This window comes from Hemiscyllium ocellatum, chromosome 32 (genome assembly GCF_020745735.1).
Source record: "Hemiscyllium ocellatum isolate sHemOce1 chromosome 32, sHemOce1.pat.X.cur, whole genome shotgun sequence".
NCBI classification, from domain to species: Eukaryota; Metazoa; Chordata; class Chondrichthyes; order Orectolobiformes; family Hemiscylliidae; genus Hemiscyllium; species Hemiscyllium ocellatum.
Genome location: NC_083432.1, coordinates 46,613,393 through 46,633,512, shown reverse-complemented (window position 1 = coordinate 46,633,512; position 20,120 = coordinate 46,613,393). Strand labels below are relative to the sequence as shown.

At 42.5% G+C, this 20,120-nt stretch overlaps 1 protein-coding gene across 1 annotated transcript in view; it reads right to left on the bottom strand.

Annotated features, from left to right (window-relative positions):
* The window catches only part of gpr179 (G protein-coupled receptor 179), an 84,395-nt gene extending 72,683 nt beyond the window's left edge, over positions 1-11,712 (bottom strand). Inside the window, exon 1 of the mRNA XM_060848916.1 lies at positions 10,940-11,712. Within this exon, the coding sequence (XP_060704899.1) occupies positions 10,940-11,712 (773 nt within the window). The remainder of the gene's footprint in view (positions 1-10,939) is intronic.
* Between the last annotated feature and the right edge of the window lie 8,408 nt (positions 11,713-20,120).

Sequence of the window (20,120 nt, the reverse complement as noted above, 5' to 3'; positions counted from 1 at the left end):
ACTGCAACATAAATATGACCAGAAACTTTATTGCAGTGATGTTGGTTGAAGATCAGATATTGTCCAAGGTCACTGAAGGACTTCTGCTGTTCTTCTAACATTGTCATGAAAAACATTGCACCAACCTAACAGAGCAGATAGGACCCCAGTGAACACCTCAGGGATGTTGCGTTGAGGTTGTACAGGACATTGGTGAGGTGTCTTCCGGAGTACTGTGTATGGCTCTGGTTGCCCTATTATTGGAAGGATATTATTAAATTGGTGAAGGTTCAGACAAGAGTTACCAGGATGGTTCCATGAATGGAGGGTTTAAGATATAAAAATAGACAGGAAAAACTGGGACTTTTTCACTGGAGTGCAGGAGGCTGAGGAGTGACCTTATTGAGATTTATAAAATCATGAGGGGCATGGATAAATGGGAGAGTTCAAATCTAGGAGGCATACCTTTCAAGTGAGAGGAAAGGATTTAAAAAGGACATGAGAGACAACTTTTTTACACAGAGAGTGGTTCATATGTGGAATGAAATGCTAAAAAAAATGGTGGCTGCTAGTACAGTTACAATGTTTAAAAGATACTTGAATAAGTCCATGAATATGAAAGTTTTGGAGGGATATGGGCCAAGCACAAGCAGGTGGGACTAGTTTAGTTTGGGAACATGGTTGTTGTGGATTGGTTGAAAGGAAGGGTCTGGTCCCATGGTGTGTGGCTTTATGACTGTATCTTTAATATTGCAGCACTCCCTCAAGACTACACCAAGTGTGTCAGCCTTCATATTGTCCTCAAATCACTGGAGTGAGCCTTGAAACCAATGGTTTTGTACTCAGAAATACGTATGCTGCTGGCTGAGCTACAACTGATATGTCAAGCACCACAAACGGATGCTCCATTTGAATGAGTAAGACACAGTCAGACTCTATTACAATTGTGGTTTGAAATTCTCAATGGATGTGAGAAAAACATATGAGTTGGAGACATACTCTCTCAATATCCCCTGCCACTTCAGATCAGGAGACATAGATATTTGATTTGGGAGTGCAGAGTTGGTCAATGATACAGCGTGATTTTAAAAATTCATGAGTGGGACTTAGACATCACTAGCTGGGCCCGCATTTAGTGTCTCTCCCTAGTTGCTCTTGAGAAGGTGGTGGTGAGCTGCCTTAATGAACCACTACAGTCCATGTGCTGTGGGTAGACTCACAATGCTGTTTAAACCCACAATGATGTTCTGCTAACTTTGTTCATTGACTTGCGGAAACAGTGATAAGGAATATCACTGAAATGAATCTTTTCCCTAGGGCGGGGCAGTCCAGAACTAGAGGTTTAGGGTGAGAGGGGAAAAATTTAAAAGGGACCTAAGAGGTCATTTTTTCACGCAAAGGGTGGTGTGTATATGGAGTGAGCTGCCAGGGGAAGTGGTGGAGGCTGGTCAATTAGAACATTTAAAAGGCATCTGGATGGGTGTATGAATAGAAGGGTTTAGAGGGATAAGATCCAAGTGCTGGAAAATGGGACTAGATTAGGTTAGGATATCTGGTCAGCATCGACAAGTTGGACTGAAGGGTCTGTTTTCATGTTGTACATCTCTATGATTCTATAACTCTAAATAAAGTTCAAGTTGGATCTGTTGGCATTATCGAGGTCTGGAACTGGCTGCAGGGCAACTTTATTAGAGTGGTACAAGGATGAAGGACTCCAGTTATTGGAGAGAATGAAGAAATTGGGATTGTTCTCCTCAGACCAGAGATAGCTAAGGGGGGGTTTTAACAAAATTTATATAGAGCTTTGATGGAGTAAATCGGGAGAAACTGTTTTCCACTGAGAGTTGATAACCAGGGAAAAGAAATACGAGATTCTTAAGAAAACAACGCAAGGGGTGGTGAAGAGAATTATGTTTCCACATCAAGTTTGAGAATGTAATAAATTGCCTGGTGGCTCTGAGAGCAGATTTAATTATACCTTTTGAAAGGAATTTCAAATGTACTTCAGACGGATAAATTTGCCAAGCTATAGGAAAGTATTGAGGGATTAGGATTAATTGGAAAGCTATTTCAAAGAGCTGGCACAGGAGCAATGGGCTCCTTCTCTGCACTGTGATTGTATTCTACACTTGGGGCTGCTATAAAATAACTGCGAGTTCCAACTCCAATCAAGTGGACAGTTTCGCACCTCACAGATCGGTCAACTGAGAACTCAAGACCTCTTCTTTTCTCTGTGTATCAAACAGCATTTCAGCTGCTGTACTTGTGTTACAGCCCATTCCTGTTCATCAGCAACAAATTGATCCCATTTCAAGACAAATACATAAATCTCTAGGAACTAACAAAATATGAGAATAGATCTGCATACCATTTACAAGAGATCTCACTGTTGTGATTCACAAAGGTTCCTGAGGAACTACCTTCCAAGCCCATGACTACAATTATCTCGAAGGACACACAGAATGGAAACACATGCAACATCCCCTCCAAGTTACACACCACCCTGACAAGGAAATACAGGCCATTCTGCAAAACACTCCTTTTGTCAGCACAAATTGGCTATAACGCAATTGACAAATTGTGGATGTTGTTTGGATAATGCAAACTTTCTGCTGATCGAGTATAACGAATTTCTATTTGCGATCTTCTACAGTGCAATTTTCTACAGGGGTTTTCCATAGTGCGATTTTCTATACAACGAAGTTGCAGTGGAACACAACTGTCGCATTGTGGCAGAATGGCCTGTATATCACTGCCCCTCCACCGTCACTGGAACCCCCTCCCTAACTGCATTGTGGGTCTACCCACACTAAATGGACAGCAGTGGTTCCAGAAGGCAGCTCACCACCACCTACTCAACAACAATAGGCAATAAACAATGGTCCTGCCAGTAATTCACACTCACCATGAATCAATAAAACAAATGTGAAACAAAAATAGAAATTGCTGCAAAATCTCAACAGGTCTTGCAGCATTTGTGGATAGAAATCCGAGTTAATGTTTCGGGTCTGGTGACCTTTTCAAAAACAGTGAATATGGTATAACATGCATTGAATATAATGTAGTATTCTTCATTTGATACTTGTCACTTTTGTGTCAACCAAAGATATTTCAGGTTAATTTATTTCTTTTAAGGCTTTTATTGAGTTTGTCAGGGTGGAGAATAGACATGTTTCATTTCACCTGCCCAATGAGTACATCACTCAGTTCCAGGACCTGAATAACACTGTTCGATGCAGAGTGAAGCTCCCTCTACACTGTCAAAGCTATGCTTCAGCTACAGCTTTAATATGGTGTTTTCAAAAGTGTTCACTGCAACATTTTGCTTTTGCACCCCAGATTGCATTCATCAGTTGTGCCATTGTGGACAGTTATGCACTTCGAATGTTAGGAACTAAATTATGATATCAAAAAACACTTTAATCAGATCCTGACCAGCCACTGGCAAAGGGTAGAAACTCTCATCCCTAATTTGTATTATGTGCAGCGGTGAAAATTGCGAATAAATCTATTGATCCTGCCCCTTCTTTGAAATCAGCTGATTTCCTGGACGTAGATAAGACAACAATACACATTTATATAATTCCTTTAACATTGCAAAAAGTCCCAAGATTCATCACAGGAGTGTAATCAGAGAAAATATAAAACAGAAATTGCTGGAGAAACTCAGCAGGTCTGGCAGCATCTGGAGAGAGAAAAAAACAGAGGTAATGTTGTGATTCCCATGTCTCTCTTTCAAGACAGGAGCTCCAAAGGAGATTCATAACAGACTCGAAATGTATCTTTGTTTCTCTCTCCACTGCTGCTGCCAGACCTCTTGAGTTTCTCCAGCACTTTCTGTTTTTATTCCAGATCTTCAGCAACTGTTGTACTTGGTTAACATTTCAGTTCTGGTTCAAAGATGTGCAGGTTAGGTGAACTGGCCATGCTAAATTGTTCACAGTGGTCAGGGGTGTGTAGGTTAGGTGCATTAGTCAGGGGAAATGCAGAGTGATACGGTAGGAAATAGGTCTGGGTGGGTTACTCACTGTCAGGATTCTATAAAGTACAAAAAAAACAGACAAAAACTGATTGAACCAATGAGGAGACAATAGGACTCGTGAAGTAATGTCTAAAGAAAGTGTTAAAGAAAGAGAAATGGGGCTTTTCTGGAGAAGTGAAATGGATGTTGAAAATGTGTTGCTGGTTAAAGCACAGCAGGTTAGGCAGCATCCAAGGAACAGGAAATTCGACGTTTCGGGCATAAGCCCTTCATCAGGAATGAGGAGAGGGTGCCAGGCAGGTTAAGATAAAAGGTAGGGAGGAGGGACTTGGGGGAGGGGCGATGGAGATGTGATAGGTGGAAGGAGGTCAAGGTGAGGGTGATAGGCCGGAGTGGGGTGGGGGCGGAGAGGTCAGGAAGAAGATTGCAGGTTAGGAGGGCGGTGCTGAGTTGAGGGAACCGACTTTTTTTTAAGTGAAATGGATGGTCAGGTTCAGGTTCCATCTGCTACAGATGTGGGGGAATCTTAATCAGGTTGAAGAGAAAATATCTATAATACTCAGGTCTATGGTACACTTTTCATGCTGATAAATTGGAATTAACACTATTTCTTGAAAAACTATTTTATAAAAAGCAGACAGAGCTCTTTTGATGCAGCAGTACTGTCCCTTCCTCTGGGGCAGGAGGCCTGAGTTCAAGTCCCATGTGCACAAAAGGAGGGTAATAACATTTCTGAACGGGTGGATTAAAAAGTATCTAAAGAAGGAGAGGGCTTGGAGCAATTTACAGAGGGAATTCCAGAGGTTAAACTCGTGATGGCTGAAGTTATGGTCATAATGATGAGACAGAGTTCAATCAGAGAGGTAGCACCATGAGGTGACAGCCTAGTCATTATTGAGTCAGTCCTGTGAACCAGCCCACTTGATTTTAAACTCCACTTTGATCTTAATAGTTAACATTAATTTGTCAGATTGACAATGGTGGAAAGACATGGCAGTGAGCGCACATTTTGCCTGAATGCATCTGTTGACTCACTTCTCCCCGATATCTGTCTCTTTTGTTATCTTGTAGAATCAAATGATGATTACAACAATAGATATTTTCTACAGAGGAAGACAGCATTCCACCCATCATGCCAGGAGTATTTCCAAATGAGAAGGAAAGGGCTCAAATGTATTGAAGTCACTGAATTCTAATGCAATGAAGCATTTTATTGTAGAACCAGAAATTAGTAGGATGGGAGTTTGTATGAAATTCCATTTGCTATGTTCCTATTGCTGGTTGTACTATCAGGTGGTACAAGACCTCCCTCCCCACCACTCAGCCCTAACAAAATGATAGCCCCCTGCCTTGGCAGAAAGGATAATCAGAGGATGGGGCATTGATCTAGGCTATACCATGCTACAAAGAGCAGGAGAATCGACATTTCGGGCAAAAGCCCTTCTTCTCCTGAAGAAGGGCTTATGCCCGAAATGTCGATTCTCCTGCTCTTTGGATGCTGCCTGACCTGCTGTGCTTTTCCAGCAACACATTTTCAGCTCTGATCTCCAGCATCTGCAGTCCTCACTTTCTCCTCCTACACATTGGTAAAAACAGTGACACAGAATTCAGTGGAATTTTGCAAAACACCAACGAATTCAACTGGTCCATGCCAGTGTTAATGATGCACAGCACTATTCCCACACTTTACATTATCTCACCCAGTCAACATAACCCTTCCATTCCTTTCTCTCTCATGTACCTATCCAGCTTCATCTCAACTGGGGAACTCTGACTTTCCATGTCGTCTCTGTGTCATGTTGGTGAACATTTTGTGATTGGCATAAGAGTAAGTTGAGGCCCAGTATCCAGATGGGTAGAAGATGCAGAGGAGATTACTTTGGATCTATGCTTTACAAGAGATTTCTTCACATCTGGCTCTGTACTAGATCCATTGACAGAGATTGACTGCTGTGGTTAACCATACTGTAGAAAGCAAAACTAGAAGCATCTTGGGTGTTGCAGCATCTTACAATTCCTATGTTGCTTTCGCAGTGAAAACTGGGTAGTGGGCTATTACAACTGGAAGGAAAAATCAACCCAGACTGATTCTATTAATGGAGATCCAGTGATCTCTGCTAAATATTTGGATGTCAGCTGAGGGGGAATGGATTGGGCAGTGAGGCTTCCTTGACTGGGAGCTGGTTTGCCTGAAGGCTCTGTTAAAGGCTGAACCCTGCCTTGGGCTAGGTACCAGTCGATTACCTGTGACAGCCTGGGCTCTCAGGCTCGGGGAGAGTTTTGGTTTCGTTGTTGGATGAGAAGCCCAATGGTTGTGAGCATAAGCCCTGAACTTTCCCAGACCTTGTGCAACATGTTTGGAAATTGCGATTCAGGAATGATGGTGGGTGAAGGCTCAATGGGACAACTTTCTAACATTTTTTCATCGTCAGACATCAGCCGCGTGGAGGCAGGTAGCCGATTGTACACTCAATGCCTTTTGCCAGTGACAGAGCAGCCCATTGCCAGTTTAATGGAGTCATCCACTGAGCAACAGTCTGGAAACAGAGCCAGAATCCCATACCCTCAAAAATGGGGTTAGACACGTAGTCCACCCACGGTTTCTCTCCACTCTAATCGGACTGTCTGGTTGGCCCCATGAAGTTTTAGATTAAATCTATGCCTCCACATTGAGTCAGCCTGGCCATCTCTGACCTGTCTCAGCAATGCCCACCCCTCCCAGTGGGACTGCCCATGAGCTGGTAACCCCCTGATTGGCTTGGCAAAGGCAAGATTCTGCCCTCCTTCCTTAGTAGGTCAGCAAACACAGAATGGGCCAGTTAGGAAGAGGAAAGCTCTGCTGGTCTGGATCCCAGTAGCTGTGGCCCCCCCACAATTGTATTCTAGCATCAGGGTCTTGATGTCTGTGGGAAAAATCTTGCCCAAATGTCAACATAACCAATTGTCAAATTAAATTGGTTCACAAATGTCCTTCATGAAGGAACCTTATCATCCATTGCCAACATGTGCCTGTTGGTCTTTAATGCCCTCAGAGGTGAAATGCAAGTTCTTGGAACAAATATTGGAATAAAGATTAAGGAGGAGATGGGAGGAAGGAGTTCATAATTACACAGAATGACTGCCAGAGCTCCATCTGCCAGAGACCCCGAGGTATTGTCCATAAGATTTAAGCTGAAAGCAATGAAGAGGGACTTTTATTTTAGGAACAGACTCCCCTCCTCTCCCACGCCGAATAAAAAATCACAGGATTACCACCTTAAGGGACATGACGATGTATGCAAATATTACTCAACAAATATTAATCCCATCTCTGAAAATGAACTTGACAGCAATTAAAGCAAGTATGTTAATTCAATATAAAAATTATTTTGAAATGAGAGTGGATGATTCATCTGTTTATAGATAGGTTGATGCTTGGAGTGACAATTCAGCATCACACCCACATACAGATCTTAACATCTTGTCGATTACAGAACAGAAAAGGATCAGTGGTCACAACAGCTTTTCCAGGAGAAGAGAGCACACAAGACTGAATGTCATTAATGTGTAATTCTCATGGAGTTATAGAGTCATTATTGCACAGGAGGAGGCCATTCAGCCCAACAACTCCATGTCAGTTCTCAATAGAGCAATCCAGTCAGTCCAAGCATAAACTCTATACCCAGTAGCTGTACGAGTTTTTTTCCTTCAATCTTTCACCCCATTTCCAGTAGAAATCTTTGCTTGTAGAAAGTCTCCAAACCCTTGTGCCATCAGTTAATGAGAACAGTTATTTCTGTTAATTTATTTAAGCTTGTCTTGATTAACATCTCTATCAGATTACCCCCAGCCTCTTTTGCTACATGGGGACTAAGTGTAACTTCTCCCATTTAAACATCAGGGCATGTGGTGGTATAGCAGTGATGTCCCTGAGCTAATATCCCAGAATGCTCCAATCTAAGGGTCAGGGGTCACAGGTTCAAGTCTCATCATGGCAGTTGATCCAATTAGTGAAATCTGGAATTGAAAGCTATGATCAGGAATGGTCACAGTGAAGCTACCATTGATCCTTGTAAATCCCGTCTGGTTCACTGATGCTCATATACTCTGAGTGGCCAGCAAGCCACTCAGCACAAGGGAATGGGCAAGAAACTTTGACTTTTTCAGTATTGGCCCCTTACCACAAAATGAGACATTTATTTTTAAAAATTCAATTTCCTTGTATTATTTTTCAATGCTTCCATTTCTTTTTCTATCATAAGGCTCTTTTGTACAGGAAAGAGTTTAAACAGAAATTACTGGAATAACTCAGCAGATGCGAGGCAGCAGCTGTACAAAGAAGAAGATGGCGTTAATGTTTCAGCTGAGTGACCACGTATCCTTTGTGTTTCTGGGTTGTTACATTTATTTCTGATTTCCATCAGTGTCTGTGTTTCAGGGGACTTGAAATATTAAATATTGAAGACTAATTGAATAAACCTGGATTGTATTCTCTTGAATTTAACAGCTTGACGGGTGATCTTATTGAGCTGTTTAGGATATGAAAAAAATTAAAATGAGGAGCTATATCCTCCTGTGGGAGGAATCTGAAACAAGAAATGTTCTTAAAATCTCCTGAAACTCCCTACCTAAGGGTATTGTGGGTCTACCTACAGCACATGGACTGCAGCAGTTCAAGAAGGCAGCTCACCCCCACCTTCTCAAGGGGCAACTAGGGACGGGCAATAAATGCTGGCTCAGCTAGGGATGCCCATGTCCACAAGAGAATAGATAAAATGAAGCCTCGGCCTCGGGAATGAAGATTGAAGGCATTTTCATACCAAGAATGGGAGAAATTTGTTGTTTCTTTTACCAGTCATCTCTAACTCTCAACCCTTTTAACGACAAGAACAGTTTCTGCCTATATACACTGTCCAGGGTTCTCATGATTTTGAACACCTCTGTCAAATCCAGTGGCAGCAGCTCCTGCACATACAAACATGTTGATTAAAGTAATTATAAACACTCTGATGAATTTTTGCTAAACTCTCTCTACTAACTTTACATCCCTCCTAAAATTCAGTGCCTGGAACTGGAACTTGGATTGAAATCCAAGCCTTTTTACTGGATCCTTTACCTTGGAACACTCAGTGTTACTTCCACATGAATTTTGGAGGTCCACTGAAATGTTCAAAACTGTGATGACAGGTCTTTGTTGGGTAAGAGTGCTGAAGTATATGTCTCAAAAGCCGCCAATAGGTTAACCATGCTTTATTTCCTTGGGGGAGCAGACTCAATGTGATTGACCAGTCAATTCCTGTTCATATCTCCACACACACTATATTGCTCGCACGTTTTCTTTCATAAAGCAGCAACTCTTTCCAGGAGGACATAGCTGCAGAGAAAAAGTCTACATAATCTTTCACAGTGGTGTCATGATGTTGACCATGGTACACATCAAAACATATTGCCTTTTCTTTCACAGGCTTGTCAGAAGAGATTTTAGCAAATGAAAGCAAAATAATGTGGATGTTGAAAATCTCAAATCTAAACAGAAAATAATCAGGTCAGACAGCAGCTGTGGAGTGAAAACACAGATAGAATCCCGACAGGGTTGAAGTAGGCCATTCAGCCCATACTGAAATTCTGAACAGCATCCCTCTCAGACCCACCCCCTACTCTGTCCCTGTATTCCCCATGGCTGACCCATACATCCCTGGTCACCACGGACAATTTAGAACATAGAACATAGAAAAGTGCCTCCCAGAACAGGCCCTTTGGCCCACGATGTTGAGCCGAGGATTAATCCTAATGAAAAATAAAATTACTTAACCTACGCACCCCTCAATTCACTGCTATCCATGTTCACGTCCAGCAGTCGCTTAAATGTTCCCAACTCTGCTTCCACCACCACCGCTGGCAATGTGTTACATGCATTCATAACTCTCTGTGTAAAGAACCTACCTCTGACATCCCTCTATATCTTTCTCCTAATATTTTAAAACTATGATCCCTTCTGCCAGTCAACCCTGCCCTGGGGAAAAGTCTCTTGCTGTTGACTATATCTATTCCTCTCATTAATCCACCTAATCTGCACATGCTTACAGTGTGGGAGGAATCTACACAGACACAGTGAGAATGTGCAAACTCCAAACAGACAGTCACCCAAGGGTGAAATCAAACCCCAGTCCCTAGCATTGTGAGGCAGCAGTGCTAACCACTGAGCCACTGTGCCTGCACAGAACTGACAAGGTGAAACATTGACTCTGTTTCTCTCTCCAAAGAGGCTGCCAAACCTGCTGAATATTTCAAGCATTTCCTGTTTCGATCTCTTTACATATCCCAGGCAATGTGTTCAACATGGTTCCCTGTTTTAAGGAAGCAGAAACATATTCTGTTCTCTGTCTTAAGTCTGTTCTCTGAATGTCCAATAAATGTGCAGAATGAAGCAAGTTAAATAGGAAACCAGCTACACTCCTTTTTTTCAAAGATCATTTTACAGTAGAACATCAGCACCAGATGTGGTGATATAAATATACTATTCAGTAGACCTTTGTACTTTGTGAAGAGCTTAGATCTGAGGATGCAGCAACTTCCCCACACTTTATTTTAGCTCAGTATCTGCCTTTGGAGTACTGGAGTGAAAGTGGAAGATTCTCCATTTTGAGCGACAAGGTCAAATCGAATGGAAACAGTAGTTCACCACCTGGTTCATTCTTATAGATTTGAAGGAGTAACCAAAAAGTAGAAGGAAGGTGAGAGCTGGGGGGAAAAGCAATGCAGGAGGTGAAAGAAAAAAGAACAAGAGAGAGGTAGAGTTCAAACAAAAAAAAACACAAGTGAAAGGCAGAATTGGAATTAAAGCAGTCTGAACTCCAAATGGATTAGAATTTCTCGGAAACAAACATTAAATATTCCTAGTCAGACTTGAGTTTTTTTTTAACGATTCTTTTGCGATGAATAAAACACGCAGTTGTTTAGTTTGGAAGAAAGCAAATTAAAGAAATTTGTTAAACTTACTTAAACTCGGGACTGAGATCTGGCTTCAGTCCATAGAATGAAGAAGACAAACTCATCATCCACTTGGGGATGAATTTATAATCTTCGCAATCTAAGAACGGGCTGGACCACTGAATGTGGCCTCTGTCAGTCAGGTAGCTGTGCCCGAGCCCCCACTTCGGGCTGTCCAGTGTCCTCAGGTCATTGGTTAAGATCCTCTTGTTGAGATCCTCTGTCTTTTCATGTTTCATCGCGCTGAACCAACTGTTGTCCACAGTCTGGGTCTCCGGATCTCCTGGGATCGAGGAGAGTTCCCGCAGGTAGATCGCGTCCTGGCGCTTGGCAGCTTGGAGGACCAGCTGGGACTTGGAGGGGATGGTGGGCACATCCAGGATGAGCATTGCCTTGTCAATGTTGGCATCGGCTTCTACGATGCTCCTCACCAGGGCATGGTACCACTCCATCTCATCCTTTACGCTGGACTCCCGCAGGTCATTGGTCTGGAAGACCAGGTTGAGGAAGTTGGTGGCGTGCACCAAGGTGTCGATGGCCCCCTGGACCAGAGACTGGACCCTGGCACCTGGTAGCCCATTGCTGCCAGCCCGGATCTCCAGCCGCTGAGTGCAGTTCACCCGCAGCAGGGCGGCAGGGTCCCGGGAGAACAGGAAGGAGCTGGCCGCTTCTGTTGTCTCGGCAGGCGGCCTCCCACTGCCCCCGAGCCCCGGGCCGAGGCTGGCACACAGCCCGACCTGGGCGACCAGGAGCAGCAGCAGCGTAGCCCTGGTCAGCTCCATGTGACTCCTTCCCGCTGGCCAGCCCGAGTTGCAAGGGGCTTGCTCACGGACTTGGTGTGGGCTGGTCCCGCCTACTGGAGGGCTCGGCTTCCCGGGCCATTGTGACCCGGAGCGGAGGCTGGCCCGTTGCCCTGTCCCTCAGAGTAGGCGCCTCTCAAATGCAGCTGGCAGAGCTCGGAGTGGCGTGTCCCGTGCTGCTGCTGCTGCCTGGGTCAGGGGCTGGTGCCTCTGCCTTTTAATCCGGGCACGTTACAGCCGAATGACAAAAATAGCCCAGACATTAGAGAGAGAGAGAAAAAAAGTGGGAAAGACCATTTCAATAGGGGCCTGGGAGAAAAAAAACTCGACATTTTTCATTCTCAAATAGTGCATCCTCTCGGTGGTGAAAGCTGATCGCTCACCATGACAACGGGAGACAGGAGATGAGGGCGGAATGAACAGGGAGACTCTAGGAGAGTGTGAGAGTCTCAGTCAGACAGCACTGACTGGGGATGGGCTTGGCCCCACACTCCCCCAGTCTCCTGCTCGGCTCTAACACACCACTGCATGGTCAATCAGGGAGCACTCATCTCCTGTCACTTACTTGACTGTTTCAGGGCAACAACATTTCAGGATTCATCCTCTCTCTCTCTCTCTCCCCCCCACACACAAAGCCCCCAGCTCACACCTCCCCCTCCCAATGGAGATGGGACTCTGCATGTGCCAAAGCCTACTTTGCAGCTTTTTAAGCACCGTCTTCAGTCGAATAAGTGACCCATCCTTGTTTGTAAATCAAAGCAGACAATGCGCGCAGCGGAAAATGCACCAGCGCTGAGGCCAGGCACTTACCGATCGCCTCTGACGAGGTAAGAGGAGAAATGGTGTCAGGAGGAGCAGCCAGTGTGTGTGTTGTGAGGGCTTTAGGCTGAGGGTCGAGCCTCGGGCAGGGTCACAGCAGCGTATCCCGCCTTCATTCGGAGGAAAGGTCATTGGGGTGAAACCCGGAAACCTGGCTTTCTCGCCAGACCCTGCTCAGGTTCCCCAGGCTCTTTGTTAATCGTTCTTCTTTCGGATCTCCAACACCCCCACATTATTCCGTTGCTGTGGCCGATTGCTACAAAGTCCCGAGCACATGGACAGCACGGAGTTGTGCAGCAGGATTTGCTGGGGGTGGGTTCTGACTAGGAGCTCAGGTTTCCCCCCAGTCTGAGGCAAACCTTCCCGTTGTGTGAATATTTGTCTCTGGAAAGGAATGTGAGGATAAGAGGGTCCAGAATTCTTCCAGGGATGAGAGGTTTCAGATAACGAAGTCGGTTGGACAGTGTCCCTTGGAGAGGCTGTGGTGGGAACAGGAGGGGTGTGTGTGTGTGTTCCCCTGGGACTGTGAGCAGGGCCTATGCAGACTGTATGCCTGCAATGACACTGGATTCGATCTCATGGGGTAATCAGCGCTGCACAGCGGGTGGTTGGCTGGATTTTAGCATTTACAGTCCAGATGACAGGGAACATTTGGGGATCTGAAACAAAACCAGAAGTTGCTGGAGAAGCTCGGCAGCATCCGATGAGGGAGAAACTGAGATAACTTTTCATCAGGGTCACTGGACTCGAAGCATTATGGCATGGTGTCTCAGTGGGTTAGCACTCCTGCCTCAGGCACGGTCTGTGCGGAGTTGGCACATTGTGTATACGTGAGTTTCCCCCCACGATCCAACGAAATGCAGGTTCCATGGCCGTGGTGAACTTGTTCATAATGTCTCGGGATGTGAGGATTAGCCATGGGGAATGTAGGGCAAAGGGAATGGGTTTGGGTGAGATGCTCTTCGGAGGGTCGGTATGGACTCAATGGGCTGAATGGCCTGCCTCCACACTACAGGGATTCTATGATTTCCTCTGTGTGAGTCTCCCTCTGTCTCCACAGATGCTGCCAGACCTGTTGAGTTTCTGATCTCTAACATCAACATTTTTTTGTTTTATTAAGATATGGGGATGTTACTTTAAACTTATTTGTTTAAAGTGAGATTGTTCAATTAATATCAAGGAAATGCATTTTCAAACTATTAAAATTAAATTCAATCACAAAAAAGTTCAGAAGGAAGAATCTTTCTATTTGAATTTGGTCTCCCCTTGCTGTGTAAACTTAGAATCCCATCTGAAAGCTTCTTAGTTCAGGGACACAGTTTCTGTATCATTTAATGGAAGCTGTGATGGTTTTGGGTTGAGGAGAAGGGTGACTTGAGAATTCAAGAAGCTAAAAGCTGTTGTTTATACCTTTTCCTGTGCGCAGCCAATTGAAAAGGTGGGAATTTCCTGATGATGTGTTTTGACATATTTAAGGCATTAAAGAAAAATTACAAGATTTCAAAAGCAATTGAAGGCAAAGTCTGGATTTTTAGACAAAAGAATCCTTGTCCTCTGTAAGGTAACTGATGCAATCTCTGGATTGTCATATTTGTATATATTGTGAAACATGGTATGATCATAAGTCAGCTTTAATTTGTTTTCATATCACCACCGTTTGACAATTCCCCTTTCGAAGTAAGCCAGTTAATTTTGGGTGTATTGCTATTGATGGTTATAGCACTGAACTAATCATCCACAAACCCTAGAATAATAATCTAGCAAGAAGCAGAACTTTACCACTTTATGTGGGGGGAAATCAAATCAATGAATTAAATAAATCAGGAATTAAAAAGAAACAAAATCAGTATTGCTATCAGTATTGCAATACAAATCAATGACTATGAAGCTGGAAGATTATGATTAAAGAAAAAAGCTCCACCTGTTTCACTATTTGCTCTTATCGAAGGAAATGGACCATCTTTACTCAGTCCAGAATTCACAGCAAGGTGTTATGGTCCCAGCTGATAGAATTACTGGATCAGTCAGATCCCTGAGTGAATACTGGCTTGTTAGATCATAATTTTTTAATCTATTGTGTTTAACATGGTGGCTAGGCCCTGAAACATAGTCACATGAAACTGCAGAGTTTTTTCAACCAAAGAACAAAGTTTATTACACAAAGGTGAAAACAAACAAAAAGCTATTTGGATATAAAACACAGTTAGAAAGATTTTAAAACACACAGCAAAACAAACCTTTCAACATATGCCCCAATAATATCACTTTACAGAGATACAGATCCAGGGATATCACACTGTTTTAGCAAATCTTTAAATTCAACCTCATTCTCAATTTGGAGATGCTGGTGTTGGACTGGGGTGTACAAAGTTAAAAATCACACAACACCAGGTTATAGTCCAACAGGTTTAATTGGAAGTACACTAGCTTTCGGAGCGACGCTCCTACATCAGGTGGTGAAGGAATGGCACTCTGAAAGCCAGTGCTTCTAATTAAACCTGTTGGACTATAACCTGGTGTTGTGTGACCTTTAACCTCATTCTCCACTGTTTTGGTCCAGTGAACTGTAATACTTCTTACATAAGAACTCATAAAACAGAGTTTACTTTTTCTCAACGTTTAATAACCTGTTGGTCTGAAACCTGCACAAACTAAATACTTTTACTGTGGTAACTTATGCCTTGATTGACCTGAAAAAAAATCTTTCTAGGACAGGAACTAAACTTATTTTTCACCCTAGTCAGGTTTCCTCTGAACTAACCTAAAAATATTCAATCTCTAGCTTTTCTGAACGAAAATTAATACCTGATTATTCTGAAAAGAAACAAACTAATAGCCTTCATGTATTACTCTTCCTGTCATAAACACCACAGTATAATCACCTTACTCCATTAACACTCCAGGTTTTGAAGTTATCTGTTCTCTCTGGCACAAACTAGATTAGGTCAATGCTCTAGAAGAACTGTCTAGTTTGAGTTTTTCTTGTTAAACTAATGCCCATATGCCAGTATCCTGACAACTAAACTCTAAAAATTATGCCTATATATACAAATTGCTCACCTTTGATCAGATCTCACCCCAAAAAAGAGCAAAGCTTTGTCCTTAGATATTTTCATTTCCAATCAAAAGGTTCTTTTTAACATTATTTCTGTGTTACATTAATAGCAATACTGTATTGATATTTAACCTAGAGTCATAGAGATATACAGCACAGAAACAGACCCTTCAGTCCAAATCATCCAGGCAGACTAGATATCTTAATCTAATCTAATCCAATTTGCCAGTGCTTGGCCCATATCCCTCCAAACCCTTCCTACTCATATACCCCATCCAGGTGCCTTTTAAATGTTGTAATTATACCAATCTCCACCACTTCCTCTGGCAGCTCATTCCATACACATACCACACTCTGTGTGAAAAAGTTGACCCTTAGGTCCCTTTTAAATTTTTCCCCTCTCACCCGAAACCTTTTCCCTCTAGTTCTGGACTCCCCTACACCAGGGAAAAGACCTTGTCTATATACCCTATCCATGCTCCTCATGATTTTATAAACCTCTATAATGGTCACCCCTCAGCCTTTGAAGCTCCAACAAAAATAGACTCAGCCAATTCAGCCTCTCCCTATTGTTCAAATCCTCTAACCCTGGCAAGATCCTTGTAAATCTCTTCTGAATCCTTTGAAGTGTCACAACATCCTTCTGATGGGAAGGAGACCATAATTGCCTGCAATATTCCAAAAGTGGCCTAACCAATGTCCTGTACAGCTACAACATGACCTCCCAACTCCTACACTCAATGGTCTGACCAATAAAGGAAAGCATACCAAATGCCTTCTTCACTATCCTATCTACCAGTGACTCCACTTTCAAGGAGCCAAGAACCTGCACTCCAAGGTCTCTTCCTTCAGCAACACAGCCCAGGACCTTACCATTAAGTGTATAAGTCCTGCTCTGATTTGTCTTTCCAAAATGCAGCACCTCACACTTATCTAAATTAAACTCCATCTGCCACTTCTCAGTCCATTGGCCCATCTGATCAAGATCCCATTGTGCTCTGAGGTAACCTTCTTTGCTGTTCATTACAACTCCAATTTCGGTGTCATCTGCAAACTTACTAACTAAACCTTCTATATTCACACCCAAATCATTTATGTAAATGATGAAAAGCAGTGGACCCAACACCAATCGTTGTGGCACACCATTACCTCAGGCCTTCAGTCTGAGAAGCAACCCTCCACCATCATCCTTTGTCTTCTACCTTCAAGCCAGTTCTGTGTCCAAATGGCTAGTTGTCTCTGTATTTCATGAGATCTAACCTTGCTAACCAGTCTCCCATGGGGAACCTTGAAGAATGTCTCACTGAAATACATATAGATCATGTCCATCACTCTGCCCTCATCAATCTTCTTTGTTACTTCTTCAAAAAACTCTCAAGTTCGTAAGAGATGATTTCCCACACACAAAGCCACGCTGACTATCCCTAATCAGTTTTAGCCTTTCCAAAATCGTGTAAATCCTATCCCTCAGGATTACCTCCAACAAATGGCCCATCACTGATGACAGGCTCACCCGCCTATAATTCCCTGGCTTTTCCTTGCCACCTTTCTTAAATAATGGCACCACGTTAGCCAACGTCCAGTCTTCTGGTAGCTCACCTGTGATTATCAGTGATACAAATATCTCAGCAAGGAGCCCAGCAATCACTTCCCTAGCTTCCCACAGAGTTCTAGGGTTCACCTGATCAGGTCCTGAGAATTTACCCACTTTTATGCGTTTTAAGACGTCCAGCACCTCCTCCTCTGTAATATGGACATTTTTCAAGATGCCACCATCTATTTCCCACATTATCTTCCATGTCTTTTTCCACAGTAAACACTGATACAAAATACTCGTTTAGTATCTTCCCCATCTCTTGTAGTTCCACATGTAGGCTGCCTTGATGATCTTTGAGGGGTGGTATTCTCTCCTTAGTTACCCTCTTATCCTTAATATATTTATAAAATCCCTTTGGATTCTCCTTAACCCTTTTTACATATAATGCATTTTAATAACTTTGCTGTTTAATCACTGGAAAATTACTGGTGCATCTTTTATTCCAAATGGCATGATTTCACATCAATATAGTTCATCTAATGTTACAAAAGCTGATATTACTCTGGCTTTATCAGCAATTGTAATTTATGAATATTATTTTACCATTTCATAAAAGATAACAAAAATTGGACAGTATAGATGCAAAAAGGGGGCATAGGTTTCCTTGTCAATAAATCACTGCAGGCTAACGTGTAGGTACAGCAAGCTATGAGGAAGGCTAATGGAATGTTAGCCTTTATTGGAAGAGAATTTGTGTACAGGAGTAATAAGTCTAGCTTCAGTTGTATAAGAACTTGGTTAGACCACATCTGGAGTACTGTGTGAGATTTGTTTTTTTTTATCTCAGAATGATATTCTTGCCATAGAGTGAGTGCAATGTAAGTTCATCAGTCCTGTTCCCAGATGGAGGAACTGTCCTTTCAAGAGACATTGTGCTAAAATTATTCTCTAGAGTTTTGAAGAAAGAGGCGTGATCTCACTGAAACCTTCAAAATACTCAAAGGGAAAAACAGGGTAGATGCGGGTAAGATTTTTCCCCAGGCTCGGTCCAAATCTAGAGGAACAATTTAAAATTAAGGGGGATCCACTTAGGTCCAAGATGAGGAGATGTTATTTTACTCTATTACAGAGGGCTGAGGCAGCTCAGTCTTTGAAAATGTTTAAGGTAGCGGTTGGTAGATTTCTAGTTGCCAATGGCATGCATAGTTATGGGGAAGGGGGTGAGTAAAAGGCATTGAAGTGTTCAATCAACCATGATTGTATTGAATGTTGGGCAGGATCAATGGGCTGAATGGCCTATCCTGTTTCTATGTGCCTCAGTACATTTGGTGATGACATGTGCATGTTCAGTTTTTAAAATGTGATACTCCAATCTTGAAATTAGTAATGAGTCTGCTTTTGTTCTTGTGTTGACTTTGTGATAATCAATATAGAATCTTTGCAACCCATCCAGTTTCAGCAGCATCATAATAAGTGAGTTACATCCATTATGACTCTCTTCAATAATGTCATTGTCCATCATGAAATTAATCTGTTCCCTCACTTGAGATAATTTCTTTGGATTGAGTCTGTAAGGATTTTGTTTTATAGGTAACATATCACCACACCAACATAATGAACAACCAAAGATATTTTTGCTGGTTTATTCTCACAAATTGGTTTATGAGTCTGTAATAGTCATTGTAAGGCAGTTTTATTGTTTTCTGGAAGATATATTATCATGCTATCTAATATCTTAAGCCTCTCCACTTTGTCCAATCTGATTGCTGGAGGATCCCCTTTTGAATTTTCATTTCTTGATTCGCTGATTGCTTGATTTTAAAAATTCAATCCTTATTTCTTTCACTAATACAAGTATACTTCTTTCCTGACTATCCTTGCTGCATTAGATCTTTTTAAAGTAGTAACATGGTGGATTTGCTGATTTTTCCGATTGTTAAGAGCACTTTCAATTTCTTGTTGATTTGAAAAGGTCAGTGAACTTTATTTTGAATGATTTGTAGAAACAGGATAACAACATGAACAAATTATCCCCAACACAATAACTTTGAAGTCTGGCCTTCATATCTGATCTAGCTTTTGTTCCTTATTGAGCACTCTTTACTTGTTTTTGGTATAATCACATGCTTTGGTTAATTTTGGAAATTAAAAACGTTTCTGGAAGCATCGAGCTTAATTTTTGCCAAAGTCAGTCAAATGTCAATTTCTATGAAGTTCATGGAGGGCTACCGTCTGTGAGCTTTTGTGGTTTATCTCCGGCAATCCTCTACTGCTCAGTTCACCAAACATCTATGCTGCCACTCTTCTGTTATCGTGCATTCACAAGCGATGGAGGTACTTACTACTATCAGGACCTCCCAGAATTTCCACCATCAATGTCATAGTTAAAGTCTGACTGTGCACCAAGTCAATCAGTACCAGCGACGAACAGCCCATCACAGTGTACGTTGTAGGAGGGAAATAAAAAAGCACAGCTTTTGAGGACTTGTAGGTGGCATGGTTAACATTTCATAGAAGCTCATATTTATAAATGCATTGCTACTTTTCATCATTACCTGTCTGACTGTCATTGTAACTGCAAGATTACAACATTTAAGCAAAATAGGCTCTCATCCTTTGCAACATAATAAGTTGCTACCATGTCTGATGGCATGGTTCTCTTTCTCTCACACCCAGCATAGCATAACATCCTGTCATTGTTCAGTGTGAGAGTATCCCATGATAGAACACCTTCAAACTGTTGAAAATGTTAACTTCTCTTCATAGAATGACAGAATCCGTGGAAGCAGGCCATTTGTCTTATCAAATCCACACTGACCGTCTGAACAGCATTCCATCCAGACACACCTCCTGACCCTATCCCTGTAACTGTGCATTTCCCTTGGCTAATCCACACAGCCTGCACATCCCTGGACACTATGGGAAAATTTAGCATGGCCAATCCACCCTAACTTACATATCTTTGGACCGTAGGAGGAA